Genomic DNA, 11,485 nt, shown 5'->3' on the forward strand with positions numbered 1-11,485 from the left:
AGCATTTCTTCCTGTGAACAGACCAAGAAGGGAAGATGGTGAGAAGACATGCCAGGGAGTTGGATTGGCATGTGCCAAAGCATTAGATTGGTATAGAGCAGGAATGTTTGGGAGAACTTAAGGGAAATATAATATTAAGGGAGGAGGTAGGTGATGAGGCTGACAGGGTGGGGGGCCCAGCTCACAGACAATTTGTCCTCCTTACCAATGGGTTGTCATTATCATATGAGAAGCTAAACAAGGACAGGATCACTCTGGGTTTTAGAGAGAAGAGTCAGGGGGCCTCCCTGGTGTCACAAGGGGTTAAACACTGCACTATGAAGCTATCCACAGCCTCTGCAGCATGAGTTTGATCCCTGGCCAGCCAGGGAGAAACCCACATGGTGCAGCAGATCTCTCCTGTCTCATCCACTGCTCCCCTCAGCAGTGTATTTCAGTCAGTCTGTCTGTTCTGTTCCCCACTCTGTCTCTGGTGCATCCTCTCACCCCGCACATCTCTGGCCTATACCCCAGCTCTTGTATGCATAAATAAATAAATCTTTAAGAAAAGAAAAAGAAGAAGAGGAACACTGTTGAGCAGGTGAGCCTCAGACCAGTGGGATAACTGCATGATGAGAGAAGTGCAAAGGAACAGTTTGGTTTGGGGATGGGAAGGAAGCTCCTGTCCCACTTTACTCAAGGATGTGAGATCTATGGAAGATGATGAAACTGTATCCAAATCCTCATAATTATTCTTCTGAGTGATGCCTAAACATATTTTAATTCTGAAATGTTGCTTTGCTAAAGAACAATGAATGGAATAAGTTACTACACAGAAACTATAAAAATATAGTTCTTTCAAAGGAGACCTGTGGGGGGCCTCCCCTGGTGGTGCAGCTGTTGAGCGCTGGGCTGCAAAACTGCCTGCAGCCTCTGCAGCGGCAGTTCGATCCCCAGCCACCGGCGAGGGTCCACATGGCGCGCAGACCACTCCTGCCACCCCCGCTGTCCCCTCAGCAGTGTACCTCGGTCCTTCTGCCTGTTCTGCTCCCCACTTTGGCTCTGGTGAATTGTCTCATCCTCCCGCGCTTCTGACTGTACCTAGTGCTTGTATAAATAAATAAATAAACTTTTTTTTTTTTTTTTAAAAAGGAGACCTATGTAATCAAAGTTATGACTCCAGAACCTTCCCAAATTCTATAAAGGCAAACAGTCATCATTAGCTAAGGAGTAGATGGATGTTTATTTTGACCGGCCTACTTGTTTGGGTTCAAACAACAAGGGCTCTCATTTATCACCAGGCTCCGCTCTGAGAGGCCCTGCCTCTACTGATTAATTTCATTTTCACAACAACCTAGAGAAGAGAGAGAACTGAGCCACAGAGAGAGAATTTTAGTAACCTGCTGTCTTTGATGCAGTTAGTGAGTAGCAGTGACAGGATTCAAACGCAAGATACATATTTGATCCCACAACCAGCTCTCAGAAGCACTTAGTTAAACCCATCGTGGGTGCAAGCTCACTACAGAAGTTGTTGCACTCATTACATATCTGTTAAAATTGTTGCTACCGTTACCTCGTCACTTGTATTAGTCAGGATTGGCTAAATGACGTGGCAAATAATCTTTAACCTCAGTGACTCCACTCAATGTAGATTTGTGCTCACTCACTCCACTGTTGACTATAGCCAGCCGGGGTGATCTCCTGCCTCTGCCACCCTGGGGGCCTTGGAGTCCTCCGCCAGGGTCCTTTGCAATTGGCCAACCATTTCTAAGCACGCAGAGAGACCATTGAAGCCTTTGGGGGAGAGTTCAGGAGTCAGGCCCACGTTCCCTTGGCCGGATGAGCCCAGGATGAGCATTGGCAGGCATCATCTGGTCATGTGCTGCCTCAATGCTTAGTTTAAGGATTTTGTAGGGAAAGGAGACCTGGCAGCAGGAGGTGCTTGAAGGCAGAAGATACTGGTTCCTGCCCTGATTCCACCAAGGGTCAGCTTTGTGACCTCAACCTAGTCACAGCCTTTTGGTCCCAGATTCCTTATCAGTTAAGTGAGAGAACACAGCCCAATGACCTGTCTCTGGATTTTTCCAATTCAGAATGTCTATATGATAGAGCATCCTTTTATTATGTTTAATAACTGTGGTGCCTTAATCATTTTTAAATTGATGATCTATTTGTGCTATTGTTCAAAACTGCAACAATAATTATAACACTGATTCTGAAGGAAAATATCTATTTTCCTTTAATACTCAATATCTAGTTACATTCAATGTATTCATTCTCCAAGGGAGGTAGAGGGAAAAGAGCCTCCAACTTTGTATCTGGACGAGTTACTTAAAGCAATTAATTAAATTGAGGGAGATACAAATATCTATTTCATCATGCCTAGAGCCAAGCTTAAGTTATAAACATAATATTCTACCAGCCGATTATTGCTGTGATCTGACAATTTTTGTACAAAACCTTACTTACCTCTATTAGAGGGTACCTGAGCATGCCAAATTAGCAAGGTGAGCATCGTCAAGGAAATATCTATCCAGAGGGGCAGAGTTAACAACTACTGAGCCAGGTTCCACTCTGCATCCTGCTGCCAGAGTGCCCTGGCCCCTGCAGTGTGTAGCAGTATCTTCATAGTGGAGATTTTGCAGGGACTGCAGGGTGATTTTGAAAGCGGGGGCCAGGTCTGGGCAGGCAGGGCAGAAAGGCCAGATGCCAAATAAGATATTTTAAAGCCCCAGGAGAGCTGGTGGGGCATCAGGTAGAAAGTGATGGGATTCCTATTTTAGAGGAAAATTTGGCACAATCTGCCAGGCTCCCGGGTGAAAGGACAGGGGACGGGTTGTTTGCTGGACCAGCTAGAGCAGTTTCATGGTGGCCGACATGGGTGACCTCCATGTCGCGGATGACCTCCGCACCACAAGATGCCACTACCACACCCTCCCCAAGCCTGGCTGTGGCCCAGGCCCGCTTCCTGGGAGCTGGTAGAGGAGGCCATTTTTGCCTCCACAGCAAGCTGGGCAGGTCGCAAGAGGAACAGATTTAAAATGCTAGTGATAGACTTTTTTTATTTTTTTTAAGATTTCTTTATTCATGCATACAAAAGCTGGAGTACGGGCCAGAGATGCGGGGTGGGTGAGAGGATTCACCAGAGACAGAGTGGGGAGCAGAACAGGCAGACTGACTGAAATTCACTGCTGAGGAGAGCAGCGGGTGAGATAGGAGAGGTCTGCTGCGCCATGTGGATAGCTCCCTGGCCGGCGGGGGGGGGGGGGCGGGGGGGATCAAACTTGTGCTGCAGAGGCTGCAGACAGCTTCATAGGTTGGGTCTTAACCCCTTGCACCACCAGCGAGGCCCCTGCTAGTGATAGACTTTTTTTTGGCGGTTGGAGCAGAAATACTGAAGAAGATTCAGGGCCGGGTATCCACGGGGAAGCGGATGCGAGTCTCTCCTTTGATAAGGACGCCGGGTTGGCTGGCCGGGCCCCTCATCAAGTGCCACAAGGAGGCTGGAGTCGGCAGAGGCCGGATTCTGAGAAAGCCATCGTCCTCCCGGGAAGAAATTCAGTCTGCAAAGGAGCTGGCTTGCCGCAGGGACCCACCGCGACCTGACGCTGCGCCTCTTCGCCCAGGCCGAGGCCTGCGCGGGGCGGGGGTGACGCTTATCTGTCCATTTGTGGGGCGCGTCCTCAACAGGCAAGTGGCCAACACAGGCAAAAGTTCCCGTGAGCCCCTGGGGGACCCCAGAGCGTCGCCGAGACCTGCAACTGCCATGAGAAGGTCGGTTACAAGACCATCAGCTCGGGAGCCTCTGCTGCCGCGAGGGGAGCTCCAGGCGCTGGTGCCCACGCTCTGGCCCAGGGGCCCGGCCCGCAACATGGAGAAGGACGCCCCCACCCCCCGACGAAAAGGCTCTCTGCGGCACAAGGACAATCCACGCGGCCCTGGAGAAGCCCTGACGCGCTCGAAGCTGGCTGCAGACCCCCCCAGAGCTGGAGCAGAGGCTGATGGCGTAGATGGTCCTCCCAGAGAACTGGATAGCGCCTGAGGTGGGATCGCATGTCTGGCTGACGGGGGATTCCAGGTCCAGTTGCACAGGCCTTGTGATGAATCATGTGTCTTCTACTGATTGGAGCAGGGACAGAGCATAGATTTCTGATTTTATGTAAAATTGTGCCTAAGGCATTAAAGCAATCACTTTCAAGAAAAAGATTTTTATGCCAGGCTCGGAAACCTGAGAGATGAGGGCTAGGAGAGAGCAGAGCACAGCTTGGGGACACTCCCCCCCCAGATACCTCTGCCTGAGATTTCCCCCACCACAGCCCATGGCTGACTCCCAGTCAGGCCCCCCAATGCCACACTCACCCTCGTCCTATTCTCTATTTTCCCGGAATGATTGAAATTGTCTCCTCCTGCTCCTACCCTGGTCAATTTGTTGTCTCTCACCTCAGTGAGAGTTTTCTTTGTGAAACACAGTTAATTGTGTCCCTTTATTACTTAGAATCTGAGGGCTCTCGCAGCATTCACCAGTCTTTTTTTTAAAAGATTTATTTTTATTTATGATTACAAGAGCTGGGGTACAAGCAAGAGCTAAGGTGTAGGCCAGAGGTCGGGGGGGGGGGGGTGGTGGTGAAAGGATTCACCAGAGACAGAGCTGGGAACAGAACAGGCAGATTGATCGAAGTATACTGCTGAGGTGAGCAGCAGACGAGACAGGAGAGGTCTGCTGCACCATGTGGGTTGCTCCCTGCCCGGGGATCGAAATTGTGCTGTAGAGGCTGTGGATTGCTTCATAGGTTGTGTCTTAACCCCTTGCACCACCAGGGAGGCCCAGCCTTCACCAGTCTTTACCATGACTGAGAAGGCCCTGTGAGTGTGGTAACTCCCTGCCTCCTAGGTCTCAAGACACCCCACTGTCACCCCTACACTGTCCTTTAAGGTCCTTTTCAGGAGAAGCAATAGATCCAGTTATTCATAAATACACACACACACACACATTATTTCCCTGTGTTTTCAGACGTTGGGGAGGACACTTGGGGTGTATTCATAGTTGAATTCATTGCTTTGAATTTAGAATCTTTGCCTAAAAATGCATCTGAAGGTTGAAAATATGTCAAGCATATTATTTGAAAATTCTTTAAATGAGTTTATTCTGTTTCAATACTTCAGACACCCTAAACAAATTTCTTATTTCTGTCATTCACACCTTCACTAAGCCAGGCTCAGTCAGAGCCTGCCCTGACCTCCCTGGTGAGTATTACTCACTTTCACCACCACACAGGCTTCCTCTTCATAGCACTTGCTGTTACTAAACTTTCACACCCATCTGGGAGGTTCATGAATGAGTATTTGCTACACACATTAAACTTTGAGCACTAAAAGGACAAGATCTGGTCTGCCTGTTCTTGGCATGTAACAGGTGCTCTGTAAATAGTCATGGAGCAAATGACTGAGCACACATGGTCCTGACTGTCATTTCCATTCACTTAATTTCCCTTAACTCTCTCCATCCTGAATTCCTTGTTCCTCCCACTATCTGCCCCCAGTTCCCTGTACCCCAAACTTGATCACAGGATTCATCACACTTTGTTGTCTTCCCCCTTCTTAGGGAGCCCAGGAAGGAACTCCAGTGTACAGCCAGCACTGGATACAACTCTGGAGGAGCGTTTGGCTCTCAGGGATGGTTCAAGCCTCCCTATGGAAGGACCCTGTACATTTGAGGACTTCTAAAGTCCGGGGAGCAGGTGGGAGGACTGAGGCCTGCAAATGGACACATTTCTCGGGTGTCACTTTATGAGCTCAACATTACTCTAGATACATCAGAGGCTCCTCAAGCAACCCTTCTCAAATGCTGTTGATGGATGTCTAAACTCACAGTTAAAGGCCTTCAGTTCAACCATGAGCAGGGAGATTGCCTATGTAGTTTTTTTTTTTTTTTTTTTTTTACTTAAATGGGATGGAAGACCTTGGTTCTTTAGCAGTGAGGATTGGGCATGCAGGTCAGAGATAGGGAAGAAAAACTCAAGACTAGAATTAGCCCATCTGGAGATGATCCACTATTTTATAGATTGTGTTTTATAGTATTTTAAGGTTTACAGAATCCATTAACTGTATTGAGCTCTTTTAATCCTCACAACATCATTACAAGAGGAACATATTAGCTTCATTTTATAGCTGAGATTCAGTAACTCACCAAGGTCATGGGATTTGACCCAGGACGCCAGCCCAGTTCTTCTGGCTCCAGGAGCTCTGTTCTTTATTGACACCAAACACACCGGCAAACAGAAGTTTGTTGGGAAAAAAAGATGAATGAATGACTTTCTCCCTAGCTACACACCACCAAGGATATAAAGATGAATAACATTCGGTCTCAAGGAAATTGAAAATAACTTCCTCTTTTCTCTCCTCATACTCACCCCCACAACCATAATCAAACAATAAAGGTTGGTTGGCACCTATTGTTGATTTTACAAGAATGGAGAGGCATTATTTTTCAGTGTCAACAGTACTGAAGAATAAACAAAAGAATGGGGTCTCCCAGAGTGCATTTCTAGGGCTCAAGGTATGACTCTTTTTGCAAAACACTTCATGGAAGCTCTAACTTTTAATTCATACCACCAAGGAGATATTTGATTGTTTCCTGAAAATGCTAATAACGCAAGGCTCATAAATACTAATGAAACACTATAGATTAGCAGAGCTCAGCAAGTAACCTGGGGGGCCTAGGAGAAAATTCTTAGATTAAAAAATAATAAAGACTACCTTTTAATCGAATTTTCCCCAGACTAGGTTCCCAAATGTTAATGAATACTCTGTTTGGCTGTATGGAGAGCAGACTCAACTAAGTATCCTTAGGAATCCAGAAGTGAATTATTGACTTAGCTTTAGCTTGAAAAGAACTCTATTTATTCAAAGGCTATTTTAGGTGCCAAGGGCTAGATGAGTTTGAGACAAAGGTTAGGAGGGGCAGAGGGCCTGGGACATTGAGATAAACACATAATTCAAATGCATGCTTTCTAGTTCAACCAACTAAGCCACCTAAGTTGGAATTTGCTTATTATATTTGCCTTTTATGACACAATCTCTCAATAATAATAACTCTGGCAGGAATGTACACAATTCAGTGATATCAGAAACTATATCTTTGTCCTTCATTACTGAATCCTCAACACTTAACACAGCGTATGGCACATACTGGGTGCTCACAAAATGCTTGTTAAATAAAGAGTGCTCTTAAAACATTTTCCAGAGCTTTTCAGAACTTGTTATCTTTTCCTGGAGGGCAGCTCTAATTATAACATCCTTCTATTGGGCCTCCCCGGTGGCACAGTGGGTTGAGTGCAGTGCTGTGAAGCTGTCCACAGCCCCTGCAGCATGGGTTCGATTCCTGGCTGGCCAGGGAGATATCCACATGGCACGGCAGACCTCTCCTGTCTCGCCCGCTGCTCCCCTCAGCAGTGTATTTCAGTCCATCTACCTGTTCTGCTCCCCGCTCTGTCTCTGGTGAATCCTCTTACCCTCCCGTGCCTCTGGCCTGTACCCCAGTTCTTGTATAAAAATAAATAAATCTTAAAAAAAAAATCCTCCTATTATAAAACCTCCAAATACACACACATCCTATAAACCTGTTTATCCTACCCTACCACAGGACATTCCTGTGGTACATTCCTTCCCTTCCCCACCCTGGACTCCAGGCTCATGTTCTCCTGCCCATGTTCTAGAAGTTTCTCTCACTAGAATGTTTGAATGTATTTTTCACCCATGTTTCTCTGTCAAGATCCTAGTCATCTTCCTAGGTCTTCCTCACATAGCTCTTTTTCCATGAGAACTACCTAATATCTCCTCTCTCTTGCTCCCTAGTTCCAAGAGTGTGGTCCCAGTTACTTAGACTCCCTGCAGGGACCAGCTCCATCTCTGGCACAGAGGAGTTTGTCAACAAATGGGCTGTTTGTGGTGTCTGATTTGAATCCCAGAAATACAGCACAGGAACAGTTGGGAAGCTTATGTTAGGATCAAATTAGAGAAAGCATCTAAAGTCTTCCACAGCAGAGCAATAACATCTCTCTAGCTGGGCCAAAAAACACTGAACCATCCAAAGCTGAGATCAAAGCAAAGGTCATGGCAAAGGGAGGAGGAAAATCCAAAGGAGGACAAGTGGCGTGGAAAGAAGGCAGTTGAGTGGCCCATCTGAGGACTTGTAGGAATACCATGGGTGGGTTCTCTCTATAAAGAGCCCGTGGACTTGATGGTATGGAAGTAGGTCCACAACATGAGATGTTTCTGTACCCTCGGAGGGGCTGGGGCACAGCCTCCAGGAGGGCATGTGACTTCTCAGAATACTTTTTTGCAGCATGGTGAGCTTAAGTCAACAGCCATATGTTTTCTATAAACCTCCACTTGGGCAAGAGTTGGTTTTATTGTATGAATCTTCATGCATGTGTGAAGTATCTAACAATGGGAAGTCTCTGCAGTCTTTTTTTTTACAACAGACTGGGATAAATGTTTCAGTCAATCTGGGGACTAGCCAAGTGTTGTAAGATTCTGTAAATTTTGGCTACTTGCCAAAAATGGGTTAATTCCATACAAGGGAATAGGGAGCCCAGAGCAATACCTGTGAATGGCTCCCACCTCTTGGGAATCTGGAACCAAGTTCCCTAGAATGAGCAAGTTCTACTCTGTCACTCTCATTTCTGTCCCTTTGACTGTAAGATGGAGGAATAACTGTACCTACTTCATAAGGTTTTAATGAAGATTAAATGAGTTAACAGGTTCAAAGTGCTAAGAATAGTGCCTGGTATATAAGTGCCATCTTATTGACATGACTTCTGGCTCCATGGGCTAAATAGCACAGTCGTAGGTACCAATTTATATAATTGCATAAATTATAGAAGTGATGCCACCTGAGGGCATGGGGTCACATGCCAGCAGACCAAGACCAAGATCAGGTATGTCTTGGACACACACATGGGCATTAAATACATAGTTCGGTTACAGAAAGCATTACCTAAGGAACTAGACAGCCAAGGACAATCCCTGGAATACCATAGGTAACACCCCCCAAGAGAGCCCACACATTTTTGCTCCAGTGCAGGACATCAGAATGAGGCCTGGTCTTCAGAATGATTCCTGACCCAAGGTCCCTTGCTTCCATGGACAGTGGACCTGTCGTTTACATAAAGATATATGTCATGTTAAAGTAGAAAAGTTTCACATGAAATACAAAATAATGTCATCCTTACTTCTGCTTGCCCAATACACTTGGGAGACCACTGGGCCCACTGTCCAGAGGTCTGGGTATTTATTATAGCTTGTTGTGTCTCAAACATGTCACCTCACCACACTGAGCCTGAGATTCATCTTTAAGTGAGAGAGTCGGTCTTGATCTCTAGGGTCTCCAGCCTGCATATCAGTGACTCTGATCTTTAGGTCCAGGGCAATGTCTTGCATCAAGAATGCTCTTCAACTCTCTTGAATCATGTTTATCTTCCAAGTCTCTTTTGGACACAAGAACCTGTCGATCCCAGAACTGAAGTAGCTTCTAAGAACTTATACTTGAGAGCTGATCCTTAAAATAATATATGGAGAGGTGTGGGAGGTGGAGGGTGTTAAAGAAAGAAGGCCTACTCTGCCCAAGCAACCAGACAGCTCCAGCTGTAAGCTGAGCTCAGGATGGGAGTAGGGGGCATCCAGAGACACCATCCCAGGCTCCAAGCACCATCACTGAGAAGCCTGCTAAGCTCCTTTCCCATTGTGAAGAAAGGGAATGAGCCGACGTAGAAAGTTGGGACTATTTGGATGAGAGACAAAAAGCAGAGAGAGAGGGTAGCAAGGGAGAGGAAAGCAGAAGCAGAGAAAACCAGCATGTGTTCCCCCAACCCAAAGCACAATGCACAGTGGTATGTAAGGAGGGAGGAGACATGGAAGAGGGAAGAGTGCACGAAGCAAAAGACAGTAAGGAAGGCAGGAGAGGGACAGGATGAGGACTGATGACTTGTTCTTCCTTGGGGGAGTGCCAAGCCCCACACCTCAAGCAGTAAGACTTTGACATTCCATCTTGTGCTTAAGCTTTAATAAGCATTGACAATGGCATGGTGTGCTCATAGAAGGTCAAATACAGAATTCTCCTGTGGCAAGTGTATGTTCCTCAACTATCAGGCGAGTTGCAGTGAAGAAAAGATTGAGAACTGCTCTGGTGGTGAGTCCGGGGAGCTGACCAGGAACAGAACACTGAATACACACAGTAATCCACTTAGCCGATCATTGCTGAGCACCTACTATGTACCAGGCCTGATAGACTATTAACTTTTATCTCCTAAGTCCAATCCAGTACATATATAGCAAGCATTCGTTCATACTCATTGACTTTGTGCATGCATTTATCTTGCTTATTGAGTCTCAATGCAATTTCCATGAACTCTGGAAACTTCAATTCCCTCCCTTTCCTAAGCCTAAAATCTATGAGGTTATCAAAAAATTGTAGATCATCCCCACTGCATTCCTCTTGAGTCGTCTGCTTTGCTCTCTCCAGGTGCTGTCAATGGCATGCCCAAACCTGAAGCTGGAAGAGGAATAGCTTACAAGTGGACAAGGCTGCACTTTCTTGATCTCAAAACTTACGAGTGAGGTGAGAGGTTCCTCGGGCCCCAAATTAGCCAACACCATGGAGAAAATCAGCACCTTCTTCAACTCCATCTGGGTTGTCATTTCAACCAAACACCAAGAGGGCCTCTACAACACCATCTGCCTGGGCATCCTCCTGGGGCTGCCTCTCCTGGTGGTCATCACACTCATCTTCATCTGTTGCCATTGCTGCTGGAACCGACCAGGCAAAAGCGGTCGACAGCCAGAGCGAAACAAGGGCAAGAAGAAAAAGAAGAAGAAAGCTGAAGAAGACCTCTGGATCTCTGCTCAGCCCAAGTTTCTCCAGCTGGAGAAGAGACCATCGCTGCCTGTCTAGTTAGGCAGGAAGCAGAGGTGTGCCCTCGGGAACGAAGCCGGCTTCCAGCTACACACAGGGTGGGGAGCAGGACCCTCAGGGACACACTCCTGTCCACAGAGGAACAGTTCAACCAGGGAACAAACCTCAGGCCAAGTGTCCCCTGGAGGGTACTTCTGGGGACCACGTGGACAATTTAAGGGCACTGACTAGGCAGCTGTGTGTCCGTTTGCAATACTCTTCCCAACAGACTCAGGCCTGCCTCCCGCCTATCTCTGGCATGCTCCATATGCAAAAGCACAAAGAACATTTATCCGTACATCTTGATATGTCCCCCAAATGCACACATGTGTATACCATACACACACGCGCGCACACACACATGCACACACATACAAATTTGGGCAACAGGTACCTGGGAAATAGATTCTGTTCATCAAATGATCATCAAATATCTATTTTGTGCAAGGCCCTGGGCCAGGCTCTACATCATCTGGTCTTGTGAAAAGAAGTCTCATAGGAAGGCCTGGCCAGACGCAGGCACAAAGGCACAGTTACCTAGCAGGCCAGGTCCCT

The 11,485-nt window shown here is 46.9% G+C and overlaps 1 protein-coding gene across 1 annotated transcript; it reads left to right on the forward strand.

Annotated features, from left to right (window-relative positions):
• Window positions 1-10,526: 10,526 nt before the first annotated feature.
• KIAA0040 lies at window positions 10,527-10,930 on the forward strand (the record flags this gene model as incomplete). The annotated part of the gene is made up of 1 exon (XM_084251005.1): window positions 10,527-10,930. Exon 1 carries the CDS (start codon window positions 10,634-10,636, stop codon window positions 10,928-10,930), a length of 297 nt encoding a protein of 98 aa, XP_084107131.1. The 5' UTR covers window positions 10,527-10,633.
• Window positions 10,931-11,485: the final 555 nt, after the last annotated feature.

This window comes from Talpa europaea (genome assembly GCF_964194135.1).
Source record: "Talpa europaea genome assembly, chromosome: 12".
Taxonomy (NCBI): Eukaryota; Metazoa; Chordata; class Mammalia; order Eulipotyphla; family Talpidae; genus Talpa; species Talpa europaea.